This window comes from Polypterus senegalus, chromosome 17 (assembly GCF_016835505.1).
Source record: "Polypterus senegalus isolate Bchr_013 chromosome 17, ASM1683550v1, whole genome shotgun sequence".
In the NCBI taxonomy this organism is placed as follows: Eukaryota; Metazoa; Chordata; class Cladistia; order Polypteriformes; family Polypteridae; genus Polypterus; species Polypterus senegalus.
Window position 1 is genome coordinate 59,637,365 of NC_053170.1, and position 23,193 is coordinate 59,660,557.

Here is a 23,193-nt window from a genome sequence, read left to right on the forward strand (position 1 = left end):
AGGAATAAGAATGGACGTATGGATTTTGTAATGTTTGCCTTGGAAATGATGTATATATCTATCAATGAATTTGTGCTTTACTTCAGGTTCTGGAACAACATAGTGATGGCCGCTGGAAAGGACACATCCATGATAACCACAGAGGAACTGACCAAGTGGGCTACTTCTCTCCTGCCATTGTTGAGGTTATCAGCAGAAGAGCAGGTTTGACAGTTTTTGAAAATTGCAGTTTGGCTAGCTAACTGTACAAACTTATAGCTCATAGTACATGTTTATCTTAAGACCATGTAGTATTTTGAAAGCAGAAATTAAAACCAAATGCCATATACATTTCACCATAATAACTGAACTTTTTTGCTTGACCCTGAATAGATTGCTTAATCATTGCTTTCTTTATAAGAAATCTTCTGAGAAAGTGTTCATTTAAAAATTCAATTCTGATGCCATTTAACAAAAGTTATCTTGGTTTATCTCACGTGAAAGCTGAATGTGGTTAAATGTCTACTTTTGAGTAAAGTAGACTTTCCATAGTAAACCCACATAAGCTTAAGAAAACTGTCAACTTTATATCAAAAGAATTTATATCAAAAGAATGTATTTAGTGGGTAGAGACAGGGAGATGATTAGCAGAGCGAGGCAAAGGGGGATGTTTCCTTAATATCAATTTTAAAGGACAAGACATATGGGCTGGTGTTCCTGCTGCAAGTGGTTTTAGTTCTTTAACTCACTAGGAGGCCACTTTAACAGAGATACCAGGGTGGCTCCATTTCAAAACTGTATACCCCCCCTGACCCGCTAGACAGAAACATCCCTGTGCTTCAGTACCCATTCCGACACCCGTAGGAAATGCTGTATATTGTAGTTCTGCAGCTGAACCCTGCTAGGGTCCATGGGTGCTGCTAGGTGTTAAACTACACACTGTTTTGAGCTTCTGTATGGTCTGAACATGCTTCCAACGGGCAAAGCCCTGGCACAGGAAATACTCACGGGTCTTCAGTAAAAGAAACTGCACTGCCTTGTCCAAGGTAGTAGGAGGTGGAAGGGGATACAGCAGCAGTTAAGGTATATAAAGGATAATTTGATAGAGCACTGTATATCACTTGTACAATAAAGTATTTACGAAATATAGAGCAAGGGCTTAAATTTTCATAAGAAAAGTATTTACACAAAGTATAGGTAGGCAGTTGACTTGAAAGCGATTAAAGAGAGGGGCTCCATGGTACACGGACAGAAATCTAGCAACAGAGCACTGATCAGGGGCAAGTGGCAGTAGGCGCAGATAAGTGAATAATTAAGTAACTAGTGGTGTATATTTATTAGACAAGTTTTTTAGTAAAAAGGAAGTAGTGTGTAAATAGTTTTACTTGATAGAACCAAAACTAAAATCAAAACTGAAACTGTTAATAAAAAACATTTTTGTAAACTGAAATAAAATAATTAACAAAACCGAAATGAAAAACTTAAACTAAATGAAACTATTAAATTAGCTGAAAAGACTAACTGAAATAAAATAATTATTTACAAAAAATATTTTTCGTTTTCGTAACAACTGGACTTGCGCAAAGGCTGACCTTAGCTGCAGGGGTCCCGAAATTAGTCAAAATATATTTATACAAAGTCAGTTTTTGAATAAACATTCCTGCTGCTAGACTTTAACCCTTGTAATTGTGTGATAATAATGACAGTTCTTCAGGAGCTGATAGTGACAGCGTGAGATTCTGGTCCAAGTGTTAGTGAGGCATACCAAGGTGATGATTTTCTTTTGAATTTGCTCGGCAACTTTCAAAGCTGCCGTTCACTTCATCTCCAGGACTTCAGAGAGAAGTCTTAGATACAGATAATCCCTTATAGAATTTCAAGCTGTTCATAAATGACAGAATGTTATCTGTAATTCTGACTGAGTCCAAGATCCAGTATGTACACACCAGTTAATTCAGCAGTACACACTAAACTAAATTCTAGGCTGCATGAGTTGGATGTCCGTTTTGATGAGCTGCCTCCTTTCTTTGCACTTCTTTTATATGAAGACTAGCAAAATACCATTAAGAGTTCTGGCTCCCACAGAGTGGTTAGGCATAAGGAGAAGTAGTGTGTTAAAGAAGCAATGAAAAAGAAAAGGAAACATTTTGAAAATAACGTAACATGATTGTCAATGTAATTGTTTTGTCACTGTTGTGAGTGATGAGTGTTGTTGTCACCAAGAAAACCATTATATATATATATATATATATATATATATATATATATATATATATATATTTACACACACACACACACACATTTAGAGATATATATATATATATATATATATATATATATATATATACATATCTATACATATACACATATATACATACATATATACATACATATATATATATCTACATATATACACATACATATACACACACACATAAATACATACTCAGCATCGTGTGAGCTAGCTTCACAATAACTTGCAGCATCATAAGCTAGACTTGATTAACGCTGGTAGAGGTGTGTAAGGCAGCTGAAGCGCTTGCATTATGGGATCTGTAGTTTATTGTGTTACCAGCGCTTCATATACCCGGCTTTAATAACAATAATACAGTATATAAAATGATCTCGGGCGGATATAATTACACTGGCCGGATGTGGCCCGCGCCCTTGAGTTTGACACATATGGACTAAATAGAACTTGAAAAGATATATTTTTCAAATGTGATCACGCAATTCAGATAGAGTTGACGACACTACAGCCTGCATGCCTCAATAAGTCATCCTTCCCTCGCCTTACTTTTTACCGCTCATCTAATGAATACACTGAGTATGGCTTTACCAAAACAATCATTGATGGCAATAAAGTATCCATTATTCGAGTATGTAGATCGGGATATATATATACTGTATATATATATATACATATATATATATATATATATACCCACGTATCGCAGTGGAGAAGTAGTGTGTTAAAAAGCTAGAAAAGAAAAGGGAACATTTTAAAAATAACGTAACATGACTGTCAATATACAGTATTTGTTTTGTGAGTGTTACTGAGTGTTGCTGTCATCAAGGATTTGATTATCATTATTTCTTTCAATCAGGTTCGTATTTGTAGGATGTGTTGTGTTCAAGTTACATTTCGTGTTTGTCAATCGTTGTAAAGATGACAGGTTTCATTCATCGATTCGCTTCTTACTGCATCAATAAACAGCCTGCCTTCTTCTTTATCTGAGACCTGACACACTGCATGCACGGGTTTTTTACACTGTCTTCCTTTAGCGGGACATTGACTTTTTCCAACGCGGTGCTTTGTTTTGATTTATGAATATGCTTGTATGTATCAGACGCCTTCATATTTTTGCTGCCTTTTCAATTGTGTAATTCGGTTTTGTTCAGCTTTTGGAACTGTTGCTTTTATCTGTGCACGCGCCAGTTCACGGAGCTCGGTGTACATGCATCAAGGTTCCCAGCTGTGCTGGTGCCATCTCGTGCTATGTCCATGGCTGCATTTAATGTTACCTTAGTCCTGGCACTTAAAACTTTCTCTCGCAGTTTCGCTGAGTTTGTGTCAAACACCACCCTGACCATCTCATCTTCCTCTCCATAAGCACAGTCCTTCACCCGTGAATATTTACCCGTGGCAGTTTGCTATTGATTGCCGCTGACGGACGGCCTTATATGGGCAGGCACTAAATTACAAACGCCAGCGGCAGCCTGTCTATGAACTTAATTTAAAGTGTAGGTTTACATCGTGCTTTGTTTCCGAAGTAGCAGAACTCATGAATATGGTTGTATATGTCACTCACTCGCTTCTTATTGTTTCGCTGCCTTCTCAATTATATAATGCATGTTTTCTTCAGCGCTTTTTTGAGGTCTTCCTGGTTTTCTATGTACTGCGTGATTACGTTAAAGGCGTGATGATGTCACACCTAAACTCCTACTTCCCCACGGTGTTGAAGCTCATCTCCATTACAGTAAATGGAGAAAAACTGCTTCCAGTTATGACCATTACGCGTAGAATTTCGATATAAAACCTGCCCAACTTTTGTAAGGAAGCTGTAAGGAATGAACCTGCCAAATTTCAGCCTTCCACCCACACGGGAAGTTGGAGAATTAGTGATGAGTCAGTAGTGAGTGAGTGAGTGAGTGAGGGCTTTGCCTTTTATTAGTATAGATGTAATTCAGATACCTGAAGTTAGAATGTGCTGGTCAGCAAAACCTTTACCATATGGACAGAACAATCACGAGTGAGTAACGTTTCAATTTATTTCTCAGGTATCTGCATTTTGTTCACAATAATTCACCTGCCACTTATTACAGGGAAAATCATTTTTGAAAATAAAAAATAGAATCCATGAAGCCTACAAAAAAACTTGTAATGCTGGCCCACCTTAAATTCCTTCGCACCTGTCCATCAGCGTCTTTTGTTTTGTAAATGTGTCAATCAGCACAAGCAGCAAGCAGCCTGCTGTCCCATCCCCCACCTTGATAGAGCTGAACTCAGGCAAAAAGTTCTCCCAGCTCAAGCCAAGGCTCCTTATCTGCATATGAAGTTCCTGGAGTTGTATAGGGTAAATAATACAGTATATAGTTATTTGGAATACATGAATTTCATAAGTGTTCTGTGTCTACAAAGATCTGGATTAGTGTAGGATGAAAGAAAATGCAAGACAATAAATGCTGAACACGTACCTAAAGCTGAAACTTTTCCATGTTATACTAATAATGACATGAAGTGTACAGGGTGGTCCAGATCTAATTATGCAGATCCAGAGTGTCTGGATGGCTTTGATTTATGTGGGGACAATTCCAGTTTGGCACAAAGACGATTCTTCATGTCGTCAGTTCGCACACTTCTCGATGGTCCGTGATTTTTAGGGTGATTTTCTATGTAATAAACTTAATAAGTTATAACGTAATGAAAATTGCATAATTAGATCTGGACCAACCACCCTATATAATGTGTGAAGACTTGAGTCCAAATATGAAATAAACGTGCACTTTTATTCAAGAATATAACCAAAGAAAAAAAAGCATTTGATTTACATGTTGCTGTCAATGAGTTAAAAACCCAAGCTTAAATGTCAATCGACAGGGAGTTTCTATGTATTCTCAAATGGTGCAGAGGTAAAAACCACTACCTTATAAACCAAAAGTCCCAGGTTTGAGACTGGGCGCTCTGTGTTTTGAGTAGTGAGCTGCTGCTGTTATTATTATCTATACTAATAAAAGACAAAGTCCTCACTGACTCACTCACTCATCACTAATTCTCCAACTTCCCTTGTAGGTAGAAGGCTGAAATTTGGAAGGCTTATTCCTTACAGCTTACTTACAAAAGTTAAGCAGGTTTCATTTCAAATTTACATGTAATGGATTCGACAATGTCCGCCATGTTGAACTTTCTTATTTATGGCTCCATCTTCACGAAATTTGGTAGGTGGCTTCCCTGCGCTAACCAAAACCGATGTACGTACTTATTTCAGTGGTATGATGTCACTGTCAGCCGCCATATTGAACTTTCCAACGTCACTAATTCTCCAACTTCCCGTGTTGGTAGAAGGCTGAAATTTGGCAGGCTCTTTCCTTACAGCTTACTTACAAAAGTTAAGCAGGTCGACAACGTCCACCATGTTGAACTTTCTTATTCATGGCCATATTCTCACGAAATTTGGTAGGCAGCTTCCCTGCGCTAACCGAAACCAATGTACGTACTTATTTCAGTGGTATGATGTCACTGTCAGCCGCCATATTGAACTTTTCAACGGTCTTTGTTACCTATGGGCCCATCTTCAAGAAATTTGGTACGTGGGTTCCCAATGCTAACTGAATCCTACTTACGTACATATATACGTCCATAGCCTGCAGCTCGGTCACCATGTGAGGCGGCGTTGGGTCCTCCATCCCAACGCTTCCCACGTTGTTGGCTGCCTGCCTGTATAAGGCTGTCCGTCACTCCAGTCTCTACATTCCCTTCCTTGCTACACCACAGGATTCATGTCTCCCTGCTGATAACTACAGCCTTTTTATTTAATCCACGGCTTCTCCGCTGTTTTATTGTTCATTTATTACGATTATAGTTATTGTGTAGGTATTTTAGACTTATTTTACATTGTTCAGGTACCCATTTCCTTTATCATTCCAATCGTACCCCCATTAACATGTCTATTGAGGTGATCACCATCGATCAAAGAACTGTCACTTACCAAGTGGTTTCCATGCCCGGAGATGGCACCTACCTTTTCCATTCTCTTTGTTACATATTGCACGGCCATATCAGGCTCACTCTTGATATCCGGAGGAACATTGTGTCTTATGTATTGAATGACTGGGACAGGTTCAATGTGTGGACTGATGACGGTACAGGAGATAATTATACTACACAGGAGCACTATAAGAGTGAAATGCTTAAGCCCTTCACCTATGCATCTGCATGTGAATTGATTGCTGCCGCTGAATTGTTCGGTTGTCACTTTCAAGTGTACCGAATGGCGAAATATTTTACACCTTTCGACAACCGCCAATGCCTCTTAAGCATCTTTGATTGACAGGTGACGATTTCAGTAGTGGACACTTTGATGTTTATGAATGTTTAAACTCTCAAAAGCTGGATGTGAAGTTATCGATGAAACTTGTTGTATACTTACAACGCTTGACAGATGCCGAATGTCTCTTCAACACAAGTTCTACAAATACTGTCGTAATTGAAACAAACCATGAAACTCAAACCGATTATGACAGCCGCAATCCAAGCTGTGAGATTTGAAACAAGATTACTGTTCACATGGCCAACTGTACGTTGCATGCTCAAGAGTAAGCTCAGCGCACAGCTTGGTCATAATTACAACCGGAGGGCCGAACTCACAATCTGGTATACACAGAGATCCTTAACAAATAAATATTAAGCAGCAAGCAGCCTGCTGTCCCATCCCCACCTTGATAGAGCTGAACTCAGGCAAAAGTTCTCCCAGCTCAAGCCAAGGCTCCTTATCTGCATATGAAGTTCCTGGAGTTGTATAGGGTAAATAATACAGTATATAGTTATTTGGAATACATGAATTTCATAAGTGTTCTGTGTCTACAAAGATCTGGATTAGTGTAGGATGAAAGAAAATGCAAGACAATAAATGCTGAACACGTACCTAAAGCTGAAACTTTTCCATGTTATACTAATAATGACATGAAGTGTACAGGGTGGTCCAGATCTAATTATGCAGATCCAGAGTGTCTGGATGGCTTTGATTTATGTGGGGACAATTCCAGTTTGGCACAAAGACGATTCTTCATGTCGTCAGTTCACACTTTCGATGGTCCGTGATTTTAGGGTGATTTTCTATGTAATAAACTTAATAAGTTATAACGTAATGAAAATTGCATAATTAGATCTGGACCAACCACCCTATATAATGTGTGAAGACTTGAGTCCAAATATGAAATAAACGTGCACTTTTATTCAAGAATATAACCAAAGAAAAAAAAGCATTTGATTTACATGTTGCTGTCAATGAGTTAAAAACCCAAGCTTAAATGTCAATCGACAGGGAGTTTCTATGTATTCTCAAATGGTGCAGAGGTAAAAACCACTACCTTATAAACCAAAAGTCCCAGGTTTGAGACTGGGCGCTCTGTGTTTTGAGTAGTGAGCTGCTGCTGTTATTATTATCTATACTAATAAAAGACAAAGTCCTCACTGACTCACTCACTCATCACTAATTCTCCAACTTCCCTTGTAGGTAGAAGGCTGAAATTTGGAAGGCTTATTCCTTACAGCTTACTTACAAAAGTTAAGCAGGTTTCATTTCGAAATTCTACATGTAATGGTCGACAATGTCCGCCATGTTGAACTTTCTTATTTATGGCTCCATCTTCACGAAATTTGGTAGGTGGCTTCCCTGCGCTAACCAAAACCGATGTACGACACTTATTTCAGTGGTATGATGTCACTGTCAGCCGCCATATTGAACTTTCCAACGTCACTAATTCTCCAACTTCCCGTGTTGGTAGAAGGCTGAAATTTGGCAGGCTGTTTCCTTACAGCTTACTTACAAAAGTTAAGCAGGTCGACATAACGCCTGCCATGTTGAACTTTCTTATTCATGGCCATATTCTCACGAAATTTGGTAGGCAGCTTCCCTGCGCTAACCGAAACCAATGTACGTACTTATTTCAGTGGTATGATGTCACTGTCGCCATATTGAACTTTTCAACGGTCTTTGTTACCTATGGGCCCATCTTCAAGAAATTTGGTATGCGGGTTCCCAATGCTAACTGAATCCTACTTACGTACATATATACGTCCATAGCCTGCAGCTCGGTCACCATGTGAGGCGGCGTTGGGTCCTCCATCCCAACGCTTCCCACGTTGTTGGCTGCCTGCCTGTATAAGGCAGTCCGTCACTCCAGTCTCTACATTCCCTTCCTTGCTACACCACAGGATTCATGTCTCCCTGCTGATAACTACAGCCTTTTTATTTAATCCACGGCTTCTCCGCTGTTTTATTGTTCATTTATTACGATTATAGTTATTGTGTAGGTATTTTAGACTTATTTTACATTGTTCAGGTACCCATTTCCTTTATCATTCCAATCGTACCCCCATTAACATGTCTATTGAGGTGATCACCATCGATCAAAGAACTGTCACTTACCAAGTGGTTTCCATGCCCGGAGATGGCACCTACCTTTTCCATTCTCTTTGTTACATATTGCACGGCCATATCAGGCTCACTCTTCATATCCGGAGGAACATTGTGTCTTATGTATTGAATGACTGGGACAGGTTCAATGTGTGGACTGATGACGGTACAGGAGATAATTATACTACACAGGAGCACTATAAGAGTGAAATGCTTAAGCCCTTCACCTATGCATCTGCATGTGAATTGATTGCTGCCGCTGAATTGTTCGGTTGTCACTTTCAAGTGTACCGAATGGCGAAATATTTTACACCTTTCGACAACCGCCAATGCCTCTTAAGCATCTTTGATTGACAGGTGACGATTTCAGTAGTGGACACTTTGATGTTTATGAATGTTTAAACTCTCAAAAGCTGGATGTGAAGTTATCGATGAAACTTGTTGTATACTTACAACGCTTGACAGATGCCGAATGTCTCTTCAACACAAGTTCTACAAATACTGTCGTAATTGAAACAAACCATGAAACTCAAACCGATTATGACAGCCGCAATCCAAGCTGTGAGATTTGAAACAAGATTACTGTTCACATGGCCAACTGTACGTTGCATGCTCAAGAGTAAGCTCAGCGCACAGCTTGGTCATAATTACAACCGGAGGGCCGAACTCACAATCTGGTATACACAGAGATCCTTAACAAATAAATATTGGTATATTTTCCATCAGTTTAAAAAGGTTTAATTTTCTTCTTAATAAAAATTTTAAGGCAGTATTTCGCAGCTGCGAAGCACGAGTATTTTGCTAGTTAATATAATATAATACAAACATACATTTGATTTGAGTCTGTAACACCCAGTATAAATTTTAGCTACTTGTAAATGTTAGTGCTTGTTTTTTTATTATTCAGTTTTTTTCTCTCAGTGACGTTCACTTGGTACAATGAACTTGCCTCTCCCTCTCTGAGTTGATGGCATTTACCTCCATTTTTTCTCAAGAGCAGTGATGAACACAGTGGGTACTGTGGCAGATACCTGCTCAGAACTACTTGTTGTACCAGCAATCAAAGATGCAATATCCCGTGACCACTATCGGACTGGACAAAGGTAGGACTATAACAGACAGCTTCTTCACAGCAATTTCACTGAATAATAGACTGCTGCACCGCAAAGCAACTCTCCTTGGCACCAGAAGTAAAATGGGACTTCCACCTGCAGCTGTAGTTACTTTAGTACGTGAGCAATTCGCCACGGTAGTGTTTATATCTGGCAGTATCATGCTGACGGTGTTGCATGCCTAAAAAGAAGCCTTTGATTTGTGTCTGTAACAGTCGTTGTAAAGTTTTGCTACCTGTAAAAGACATCGTTGAAGGGGTATAAGCAAACAGACAAACGCTGGTGAATCATATCTTGGTGGTATCTTGTTTTTACTTCAGTTTTATCTATTCTAATAAAAGGCAAAGCCCTGACTGACTCACTGACACACTCGTCACTAATTCTCCAACTTCCCGTGTAGGTAGAAGGCTCATTCCTTACAACTTACTTACAAAAGTTGGGCAGGTTTCATTTCGAAATTCTACACGTAATGGTCATAACTGGAACGCATTTTCGTCCATATACTGTAATAGACTGCAGCTCGATATCCATGGGAGGCAGAGTTTCAGATAAAGCATTTAACCAATCACATTTCAGCCATCATTTGTTGCCAGGCAGGAGAATAGACTGCAGCTCGATATCCATGGGAGGCGGAGTTTCAGATAAAGCATTTAACCAATCACATTTCAGCCGCCATTTGTTGCCAGGCAGAGAGGCTTTCACAATCCGCTGTGTAAGCACTCTAACACAGAATAAATGTTAATTAACCTGTTGCTTCAACAAATCAGATTTTGAGTTGGTGTCAATAGGGCCTCTAACAGGCGTGACGGCAACATCACTGTATTCAGACCCATTGATTGGATAGAAGCCGATATGAGGAACTCTAGGAGGCCACTGAATGCACCACAAATGTTCCATGTGAAAGATCGTCGGCGCACTCACGGCCAACTCCCTGGCAGGATTCTGGACAATATTATTTGCCAGACACAGACCAGATTTCAAGACCACAAAACCTGATGTTTGTCACGCTCCTCGAGACCCAGAAGTTTCGCAATACAAGAAAAATTTCCCCCATGCAGCCTTCTCCAGTTTAGCACAAGAGCCATGGAGTGCTTTTTGATCTGTCTCAGCTAAAAAGAACTGACTGTAATGTATGCCATGGTTGATTTTGCAGGAAAATCTCCTACTGATCTCCTTGACTTCCTTCATCAGAAAAATCCGAATGAGAGCATGGGGCAGCTGTTCACATTGGTATATTTGGCGGTGAGCATTTCCGTGTACACTGCTTCTGTCGAGCTGTCAGCCCTAAAGTTAATTCACACTTATGCCAGAAATACCATAGGGCAGGTTCGACTTTCAGGATTAGCTTTGATGGCTTATAGAAAGTGACATTTTAATGGAACTGAAGCACACGGATAATCCATTACAACAGAGTAATTGAACTGTTTTTGAGGAACCAGAGGAGGATGTATTTTGTTTACAAATAATCCTAATTTTTGGTGAGTAAAATGCTGTGATTTTCCTAAATAATAATGCAAGTTTATGAGTTATTATTGATGTTTTTATCTGTGTCGAGGCTGTGGCTGCAGTAGAAAGGAACTTGTTCACCCCTGGTTTGTCTATTCAATAAAGGCATTTATTGTGGCTACAGGAGTTATCTTATATATATATATATATATATATATATATATATATATATATATATATATATATATACACACACAGCCCATCCAGAAAGTATTCACAGTGCATCACCTTTTTCTGCATTTTGTTATGTTACAGCCTTATTCCAAAATGGATTAAATTCATTTTTTTCCTCAGAATTCTACACACAACACCCCATAATGACAAGATGCAAAAGTTTACTTGAGGTTTTTGCAAATTTATTAAAAATAAAAAAACTGAGAAATCACATGTACATAAGTATTCACAGTGTTTGCCATGAAGTTCAAAATTGAGCTAAGGTGCATCCTGTTTTCCCTGATCAACCCTGAGATGGTTCTGCAGCTTAATTGGAGTCCACCTGTGGTAAATTCAGTTGATTGGACATGATTTGAAAAGGCACACACCTGTCTATATAAGGTTCCACAGTTGACAGTTCATGTCAGAGCACAAACCAAGCATGAAGTCAAAGAAACTGTCTGTAGACCTCCGAGACAGGATTGTCTCGAGGCACAAATCTGGGGAAGGTTACAGAAAACGTTCTGCTGCTTTGAAGGTCCCAATGAGCATAGTGGCCTCCATCATCCGTAAGTGGAAGAAGTTCGAAACACCAGAACTCTTCCTAGAGCTGGCCGGCCATCTAAACTGAGCGATCGGGGGGAGAAGAGCCTAAGTCAGGGAGGTGACCAAGAACCCGATGATCACTCTGTCAGATCTCCAGAGGTCCTCTGTGGAGAGAGGAAAACCTTCCAGAAGGACAACTATCTCTGCAGCAATCTACCAATCAGACCTGTATGGTAGAGTGGCCAGACGGAAGCCACTCCTTAGTAAAAGACACATGGCAGCCCGCCTGGAGTTTGCCAAAAGGCACCTGAAGGACTCTCAGACCATGAGAAACAAAATTCTCTGGTCTGATGAGACAAAGATTGAACTCTTTGGTGTGAATCCCAGGCGTCACGTTTGGAGGAAACCAGGCACCGCTCATCGCCAGGCCAATACCATCCCTACAGTGAAGTTCTTTAATCTGATATAAATTAAATTATTTAAATTTAACAAAAAAAAGGAGCTGAGCAGTTTAGTAATCAAAATCCAAATTTATAAAGTAAAGAGATTACAATGCAACTTCTGTTGCACTTTTTGGAGAGTGGCTTCGATGAGTCAGTCCTCCTAGAAGGATATGTCTGCAGGAGATGCCAGCTGATACAACAACTCCACTGTAGGCATGCTTAACTGGAACAGGAGTAGTTTGGGAGTTGTGAGTATATGATCCCGTCCCGGGTGGTGTTTATGGAAATGACGTGCACCCCCAAGATGTTACTTGAGGAAACGCCAGACTCTGAACCTTTTTCAGGAACTTGTGGACCTAGATACAGATTCTGAAAATTATGAGGTGATGGGCAGGTATGAAGAGCCTCAACTGGCCTCCTTAAACCCAGACACTAAAAATGAGAGATTGTGATAGTGAGGACTTCATCATTATGGGGACTGAAACACTAGTTTGCTTTAGAGAGAATTTGTTGCCTTCCAGCTGCATAGGTGGGAGACCTCCCTGGAAGAGTGGATGGACCCTTGGCCAGTGTGGGGGTTTTTTCAGTTGTCATTGTCCATGTTGAAACAAATGACATACATAACGGCAGGCTGTCAGTTCTTCAATCCAAATTTAAAGAGTTAGTTGCCAAGCTGAGGAGCAGAAATGACAAGGTTGTCTTCTCCGAAGTTTTACCAGTGTCACCTGTCAGTCCAGAGAAGGGCTCAGATTTTCTTGGGAATGGGTTTGTTTTGCCATTACATATTACAGTATATTTGAACGAGTATTGTGGAGGAGTATGAGTAGGTCACTCGAGGATTATTTAGAACATTAGAACAATTTTGACGAGAACAGGTCACTCAGCCCAAGAAAACTCACCAGTCCTATCCACTTATTTCTTTAAAAAAAACCATCAAGTCGAGTTTTGAAAGTCCCTAAAGTCTTATTGTATATCACACTACTTAGTAGCTTATTCTAAGTGTCTATCGTTATTTATGCTACTTCAGTACGCAAATGACTTTAGCTGCAGGTGGAAGCTTCTGTCACACTTTATGCAACTGTTGATCAAATACAGGAAGCTATGCAGTCTCCTTCTGACTTTACGTTATAGGGAGATAAGTTAATAAATCAAGGTAAATAGATAAATAACATTCAGTGTGGCTTTTATATAAGTAACATATAAATGTTTTTCTTGTAAAGACCATTACAAAACATTATCACAGACAGAACTTTTCATGATACCTTGGCGAGCTCGGTAGGTCCTGCTGCTTTGCTGAAGGGTGTTTGTGTAGCAGATTGACTGGCAGGACAATGCCTGACCTTTTTCTGCATCCATACGGTGCCATCTTTCGTCTTTCCGCATATTGCAGCAGTGTTGTTCTTATGTGCGACTGGACTATTGTTGTGGGGAGGGCTTCTGTTCTCTTTTTCTGATATAGAATCCTCACCTGAGTTCACCTCTGTGTCTGTCTTGTTTTCTTCCTCTGTATCAAAAACAAGTTCCTCGCCACTGCCTGAGTCGCAATCATTCATTTCTTGCAGAAGACCCAAAGCCTCCGAAGGGGACAACCTACTCTTTCGTTACAGAACAGTAGCCATTGTGGTGTCTGTTTGCGCAACAAAATATCAAGCACAACTGATTCATCCACATTTGTGTGTCAGTTTTTATCCCGCCACATCAGAGAATTCCCTATAATTTCCAGCTCTATTATCTCAAAACACTACTCGCATTCACAGTAATTCATAGTTACTTGCACCACTCACACCCACACAATCATGCAGAACTGATTCAGTCATGTATGTGTATCAGCTTTTATTCCTCCACATCAAAGAATTTCCAGTTCCATTTTCTCAAAACACCACTTACATCCACAATTATTCCCAGTCATTATTCCCAGTCCCAGTCTCATTCACGCACAAGATCTGACACTGTTTTCAAATAAAGAGGTAATACAGGGTGGGCCATTTACATGGATATACCTTAATAAAATTGGAATGGTTGGTGATATTAACTTCCTGTTTGTGGCACATTAGTATATGTGAGGGGGGAAACGTTTCAAGATGGGTGGTGACCATGGTGGCCATTTTGAAGTCGGCCATTTTGGATCCAACTTTTGTTTTTTCAATAGGAAGAGGGTCATGTGACACATCAAACTTATTGGGAATTGCACAAGAAAAACAATGGTGTGCTTGGTTTTAATCTAACTTTATTCTCTCAATGTTGGATTGTCAATGCAACCGTCTTCTCCCACTCTTCACACACTGATAGCAACACCGCAGGAGAAATGCTAGCACAGGCTTCCAGTATCCGTAGTTTCAGGTGCTGCACATCTCGTATCTTCACAGCATAGACAATTGCCTTCAGATGACCCCAAAGATAAAAGTCTAAGAGGGTCAGATCGGGAGACCTTGAGGGCCATTCAACTGGCCCACGACGACCAATCCACTTTCCAGGAAACTGTTCATCTAGGAGTGCTCGGATCTGATACCCATAATGTGGTGGTGCACCATCTTGCTGGAATGTGCCAGCTTCAGTGCATAAAGAGGGAAACACATCATCATGTAGCAATTTCGCATATCCAGTGGTCTTGAGGTTACATTGATGAAGAATGGCCCCGCTATCTTTGTACCCCATATACCACACAATACCATCAATTTTTTTGTTCCAACAGTCTTGGAGGAATCTATCCAATGTGGGTTAGTGTCAGACCAATAGCGGTGGTTTTGTTTGTTAACTTCACCATTCACATAAAAGTTTGCCTCATCACTGAACAAAATCTTCCTCGTAAACTGAGGGTCCTGTTCCAATTTTTGTTTTGCCCATTCTGCAAATTCAGTGCGCCGATCTGGGTCATCCTCGTTGAGATGCTGCAGTAGCTGGAGTTTGTAAGGGTGCCATTTGTGAGTAGCTAATATCCGCCGAAGGGATGTTCGACTAATGCCACTCTCCAGTGACATGCGGCGAGTGCTACGCTGTGGGCTCTTGCTGAATGAAGCTAGGACAGCCACTGATGTTTCTTCATTAGTGACAGTTTTCATGCGTCCACATTTTGGCAAATCCAACACTGAACAAGTTTCACGAAACTTAGCAAGCAGTTTGCTAACTGTAGCATGGGAGATGGGTGGTCTCGTAGGGCGTCTTGCATTGAAATCTGCTGCAATGACCCGGTTACTGCGTTCACCAGACATCAACACAATTTCTATCCGCTCCTCACGTGTTAACCTCTGCGACATGTCAATAGCTGTAAACAAAGACAAACTTAAAACCAAGCACACCATTGTTTTTCTTGTGAAATTCCCAATAAGTTTGATGTGTCACATGACCCTCTTCCTATTGAAAAAACAAAAGTTGGATCCAAAATGGCCACCATGGTCACCACCCATCTTGAAAAGTTTCCCCCCTCACATATACTAATGTGCCACAAACAGGAAGTTAATATCACCAACCATTCCCATTTTATTAAGGTGTATCCATATAAATGGCCCACCCTGTATAACAAAACAAGTTTGTTATACCACCTCTTTATCTGAAAACAGCATCAGATCATGGGTTTGGAGATGATGTTGTTTGAGCGTGAATGTGACAGAGAGAATAAAACTGAAAAAGAAAAAGAAACGCTAACTTTTACAAGTACTGCAAATTTACACCGGCGGTTACAGACTCAAATCAAATGTATTCTTTTATTAAACTGTATAATATTAAGAATGAGAGCAGCTCACTACTCAAACTGGTAATTCTGGGAGGTGGCCGGTATTAATCAAGTACAGCCAGCTCATCACTATATAACCAATCAGGAGGGAACAGAGAAGGGGGAAGGCGAAAGACGGAGATCACAATTCATTACCACGAACCGCCAGTACCTGCTATTTTTCTACATCTCGCTTTGGGATCCTGTTTGTTTTTCATTCTGCCAGAATTACATCTTTTCAATCATCGCCAGAGACCCCGGGGTTGAACTACATTGTCCACCACACGCTGAGGATTGACGATGAGGTTGCTCCATTTTTGTTTCTGGGAAATGCAAACACATCACAAATCTGTTGAACAGTCACCCGTATTCAAGACAGTTTTATACTCGGACTCAGATTCACAATCATTGGCATTTCCGTATCCACTTATCTTTATTCTTGTTTTATGTTTGTTTTATGTTACTGGAACAAGGGAGGGCTTTGGTTATTGTATATATGGTGTTGTCACGTTGTTAGTTTGGTGGAGATATATACATATTTATATATCAATATATACTACAAACTGAATGTCAGAATGGGAAAGAAAGGTGATTTAAGCAATTCTGAGCGTGGCATGGTTGTTGGTGCCAGACGGGCCGGTCTGAGTATTTCACAATCTGCTCAGTTACTGGGATTTTCACGCACAACCATTTCTAGGGTTTACAAAGAATGGTGTGAAAAGGGAAAAACATCCAGTATGTGGCAGTCCTGTGGGCTAAAATGCCTTGTTGATGTTAGAGGTCAGAGGAGAATGGGCCAACTGATTCAAGCTGATAGAAGAGCAACTTTGACTGAAATAACCACTCGTTACAACCGAGGTATGCAGCAAAGCATTTGTGAAGCCACAACACACACAACCTTGAGGCGGACGAGCTACAACAGCAGAAGACCCCACCGGGTACCACTCATCTCCACTACAAATAGGAAAAACAGGCTACAATTTGCACAAGCTCACCAAAATTGGGACAGTTGAAGACTGGAAAAATGTTGCCTGGTCTGATGAGTCTCGATTTCTGTTGAGACATTCAAATGGTAGAGTCAGAATTGAGAACATGGATCCATCATGCCTTGTTACCACTGTGCAGGCTGGTAGTGGTGGTGTAATGGTGTGGGGGATGTTTTCTTGGCACACTTTAGGCCCCTTAGTGCCAATTAGGCATCGTTTAAATGCCACGGGCTACCTGAGCATTGTTTCTGACCATGTCCATCCCTTCATGACCACCATGTACCCATCCTCTGATGGCTGCTTCCAGTAGGATAATGCACCATGTCACAAAGCTCGAATCATTTCAAATTGGTTTCTTGAACATGACAATGAGTTCACTGTACTAAAATGGCCCCCACAGTCACCAGATCTCAACCCAATAGAGCATCTTTGGGATGTAGTGGAATGGGAGCTTAGTGCCCTGGATGTGCATCCCACAAATCTCCATCAACTGCAAGATGCTACCCTATCAATATGGGCCAACATTTCTAAAGAATGCTTTCAGCACCTTGTTGAATAAATGCCACGTAGAATTAAGGCAGTTCTGAAGGTGAAAGGGGGTCGAACACCGTATTAGTATGGTGTTCCTAATAATCCTTTAGGTGAGTGTATATGTATATACTTTATTTTTTGTGTGTAAAATTTGTATTGTTTGTTATTATTTCATGTAATATAATTATTCATTTAATTTTACATATCTGCTTTTGTGTGCCTATTTTTAATTCGTCAATTGTGGGGAAAAATTGTATTTGTTAGAGGTACGGCTTGATTTTAAAAGATTCACCTCAGTAATTTATCCAGGCCACAGGTCTTGGAGGTGTAGCTGCCGGCTGGGTAAGGGGTCGGCAGTTAAAATGTCAGAGTTGTACCCTAACTGATTTCTTTTTCTTCGGTTATATTCTTGAATAAAAGCGCACTTGTTTTGTTAAACCTTTTGTGAAAGTGTTTATTTGATATTTGGACTTTAGTCTTCTCACATTATACACTTCATGTCTACATTTTGTCAATTATTATTAAAACATGAAAACCGTTTCTGTTTTAGCGATGTGTTTACATAGATTGTTGTAGACACAGAACACACATGTAATGTATGTATTCCAAATGACAATATATTATTTACCCTATACAACTCCAGGCACCTCACACCGAAATAAAAAAGACTTGAGCTGGGAGAACTTTTTGTCCGAGTTGACTGCGGCACTGGGGGATAGAATAGCAGGCTGCTTGTGCTGATCAACATATTTGCAAAGCAAAAGACGTTAATGGAGAGGTGCGAAGGAATTTAAGGTGGCCCGGGATTATGAGTTTTTTCGTAGGCTTCAGGGATTCTAGTGTTAAGTACCCACCTAGCTTTGTTTCATTATATGGAAGTGTTGATGTAACTCTTGGTCTCAATTAGAGCTTTGCTAAAGATTGGGCTAAACTAATCTCCCTGCTTCCCTTGACCCTCTTCAGTTTGCATACCGCTCAAACAGGTCAACTGAGGATGCCATATGCTCTGCCCTTCACCTCTTCCTGACACATCTGGATAAAAAAGACACATATGTCAGGATGCTATTCATTCAACACAATCATCCCTCCAAAGCTGGTTGTAAAACTGAGCAGGTTGGGCCTGAACACCACCCTCTGCAATTGAATCCTGGACTTCTTGACGGAGAGGCCCCAGTCAGTTTGGAATGGGCTACAACACTTCCAGCATCATTACACTGAGCACTGGAGCACCGCAGGGCTGTGTGCTTAGTTCACTGCAGTTCACCCAGTGGACTAATGACCACCACGCACAACACCAATCACATCATCAAGTTTGCGGATGATACGACATTGCTGGGACTGATAAGCAGGGATGATGAAGGAGCATACAGAGATGAGGTGGAATGGCTGGCTGCATGGTGTGAAGACAACAATCTATCTCTCAATGTTGACAAGACAAAAGAGATAATCGTGGACTTCAGAAAATCACGTCCTGCCCACATCCCAGTCAGCATCAACGGTTTAGATGTAGAGATTGTTATGAGTACCAAATTCCTCAGTGTGCACATAACTGAGGAACTTGCGTGGACACATAACAACTCATCACTAATCAAGAAAGCCCAGCAGAGACTATACATCCTGAGGCGGCTGAAGCAAGCACGTCTTCCGCCTTCCATCCTCACCATTTTCTACAGAGGCACCATTGAGATTGTTCTGACCAGCTGCATCACTGTCTGGTATGGCAACTGCAACATATCCAACCGCAAGCGCCTGCAAAGGATAGTGAAGACAGCAGAGAACATTATTGGGGTGCATCTCCCTTCACTACAGGACATATTTTACAAACTCAGTGTCCGCAAGTCCTGCAGCATTGTGCAGGACCCCTTACACCCCTCACATGGACTTTTCACACTTCTGCCATCCAAGAGAAGATATTGCAGCATCAAAGCCAAATCTGCCAGGCTGCTGGAGAGTTTTTACCCGCAAGCTGTTAGACTCCTTAACACCAGGCTGCACCCTGAGACCTTCCACACAGCCTCAACCACCTCTTAAAACAAAACTTTTATACATGAAAACCACTGTCCTGCAAATATGAGTGTGCATGTAGAAAAGAACTGAAAATCTCATACTGACCTTTAAGGATTTTGTCACTCTTTATCCTTCTGCTGTGAAACATTCTGACCTGTCATTGTTTACACACGTCTTCAACAACTATTATCATACTGATAATTTCTGTATTATCTATATCTATTATTTATTTATTTTATTACATATCTTACACATCAGTATTGCTGCTACTTCTTTGTCCTATCTTAGCACAATGTCTTGTTTGTGTTTTAATCTTTAATTTTTAAATTTTAATTCTATTTTTAATTTATTATTTGCATGTCATGTTGTTGCACTGTGGACCCTGAGCTTCGCAATTTTGTCTCTCTGTATACTTGTATATGGTTGAGATGACGAAAAGGTCAGCCTTCACTAGATACAGGGTTCACAAGTCAGAAGTCCTCTGCACCTATACCGCGCAGTCAATCAGAGCCTGCATTGGGTGCCTGTATCTGTCTTCTATTTGTCAGAGCGTGACAGGCATCACTGGTTTTTGCTTCAACTTTGGCTGCTCTATAGTCAGTTGTTTTTTTTGGGTTTATTTTTTCTGTTACTTTACAGAACTGCCACTACAAGAAGCTTTTCAGGCATGCTACTCTGACACAGAGCAAGACCAACTTTTAGTATTTAAAGCTAGAATTTCCTGTTTGTTTGGTAATTTCAAATTTTTAAGGTAGTATTTAGATACTGTTTTAAAAAATTTTATACTGTTGGCTATAAATTCAAACATTAGATTTTTTTACCTTGTTTGTTAGGTAAATTGGCAGTTTAAGTTATTCTCCATCTCTGCACTAGTTTAGCAGTTTTAAACTTTTATATTTTTGTGCTGTAAATTAAGTTTGAGATAAACTGTATTTAAACATGTTTCAAGGTCAAGTAATTGTGTTATAGGCAGGATCAAATCAAATGTAATAAAGAAGTTATCTGTCATTAAGTTATTGTAGAAGTTAACTGGCTTTCAAGAAATATGTTTCTTTATTTTACCACATTTGTTTATATCCTTTCTTGCACAAGCATTTGTACAGTAAACTGTTGTTTTTTGTTTTTTTTGTCTTAGTGTTTGCATGAGCCAAAACTTTATTAAATAAGAATGGACCATTGTTGATCCAGTCAATTTTAGTTTTTAATTATAAGTATCTGTAAGTATTTAAAATTTGAAATTAAGGCAACTTAATGTGAAGAATGTTCAGTGTGGATGTATACAGTGGAACCTCGGTTCACGACCATAATTTGTTCCATATCTCTGGTCGTACAACCGATTTGGTCATGAACCAAAGTAATTTCCCCCATAGGATTGTATGTAAATAAAATTAATCCATTCCAGACCGTACGAACTGTGTGTAAATATATATATTTTTTTAAGTTTTTAAGCACAAATATAGTTAATTATACCATAGAATGCACAGCGTAATAGTAAACTAAATGTAAAAACATAGAATAACTCTGAGAAAACCTTGAACAACAGAGAAAACTTAACACTGCAAGAGTTTGCGCTATAGCGCTACGAACCGCTTGCTAACTTTTTTTTTTTTTATTTAATGAGTTTTAAGTACAGGGAGTAAAATTAACATTTGAAAAATCCGTAATTTAATAAACCACCAAGAAAACTAACATTGCAACAATGCACGCTACAAACCGATCGCTGTAAACAGAAGTGAAAACAAAAACAAGCCCGGTTTGTTCTTTAACTGCCTTCTCTGCCTTATGGGTCTAGCCCTCTCTCATGGGCCTGTGTGTGTGTGTGTGTGTGTGTGTGTGTGTCTCTTACGGGCCTGTGTGTGCGTGTTGTCTCTCTCCCGCACGCCTGTGTGTGTGTGTCGCGCTCTCTCTCGCTGCTCAGGGAATGCACAGGGAGAGACTGAATACGTGCGGAAATCATTGGCGCGCACAAACCGAAAGGGAAACTGGCTTGTTCGTATACCGAGTGTGTGGTCGTGAACAAATACAAAAGTTTGGCGAACTTTTTGGTCGTGAACCGATTTGTACGTGTTCCGAGATGTTCATGAACCGAGGTCCCACTGTACTTTTTTATATAAATTAACCCTACTTAACATATGTACTATGATACTGTTATAGCTAGAATTCATTTTAGCATATCCGTTTTCTTCACAAGAAAGCTTTTTTAAAATCTAGTTTCTATTTTTTGTAGGTGGAACCCTTCCTCGCCACTCCTCCCTTTTGAATCATAAGCAACAGTCCCTTTCCAAAACTCCTTATTGTGCTCAGACCAATCCCCTTATGGATCACTCCTGTCAGCTCTATCAAAATTCTTTCAGACGGGTTCTTGGACTTGGAGACAGTGCAGGTATGTTGCTCTGTTGTTGCAATCATATGTTGCTCTTTTCTATATTGTCTTCAAGTCTTTTTTTTTTTTTTTACTTTCATGAGTAGTATACAAGTATAATTTTTAAATGTCAGCGATTTAAGGTGGGATGGATTTACGAGTTTTTTCGTAGGCTCTGGTAATTCTAGTGTTAAATCTTTATAACAAACACAAAAAGGGATGCACATTTGACCAACAGTTTCTTTAAGAATGATATGAAAAATACAGGATAAAATATAAAAATTCAGTTGCCCTGTTTCCCATGGTCATAGCTAAAAGGTAGCTGTTTGTAAGCTTAAGATATTTTTTGATTTGATACTTACCTCATGTTGGTTATAGTGATAGCTGAGAAAAAATTTTATTTGTTGTTTTCATGGAGAACAGAGGTAACAACATCTATATATATATATATATATATATATATATATATATATATGTATATATATATATATATATGTATATATATATATATATATATGTATATATATATATATATATATGTGTATATATATATGTATATATGTATATATATATATATATATATGTATATATATGTATATATATATGTAGATGTATATATGTATATATATATTGTCAGGGATGCCAGGGGCCATGACCCGGCCGGGACGCCAGGAGGGACCGGAAGAGGGTCAGAGCCCTGCCTGGATCACGTGGGGTTTGCCTTCCGGGTTGCTTTGGGGCCACGGGTCAAGGGCATGGAAGCCCTTCCTGTAGGGAGCCCGTGGTCACCGCCAGGAGGCCCCAATGCCTTGGGACTTGTTTCCCCAGCACTCCCGCCACACCAGGAAGTGCTGGGGAAGACTTTGGAGGATGCCCGAGAGCAGCCGGAGGACAGCCGACACTTCCGCCACGCTGGGGCGTGGTCAGAGAAGGAATGCCGGGAACACCAGGTGCTCATCCGGGTCGTCTATAAAAGGGGCCGTCTCCATTCATTCAGGGCTGGAGTCGGGTGGAAGTAGGACGGCAAGAGGAGTGTGGAGGCGGCTCAAGAAAGGCATTGTGGCCAGGATTTTGAGGACTATTTGGGGTTTGTGCACGTGACTGGGTCTTTGTGACCATTATTTGGGGGTCTTGGTGACCTAAGTACTGTAAATAATTTGTATAATAAACGTGGTGGTTTTAAAACAAGATGTCCGCCTGTCTGTGCCCGGGTGGCGCTC

At 40.1% G+C, this 23,193-nt stretch overlaps 1 protein-coding gene across 1 annotated transcript in view; it reads left to right on the top strand.

The window, feature by feature from the left end:
- The window catches only part of LOC120517964 (caskin-2-like), a 268,762-nt gene that overhangs the window by 157,345 nt on the left and 88,224 nt on the right, over nt 1-23,193 (top strand). The window contains exons 11-12 of the mRNA XM_039740508.1: nt 87-204; nt 21,839-21,994. Of these exons, the coding sequence (XP_039596442.1) occupies nt 87-204; nt 21,839-21,994 (274 nt within the window). The remainder of the gene's footprint in view (nt 1-86; nt 205-21,838; nt 21,995-23,193) is intronic.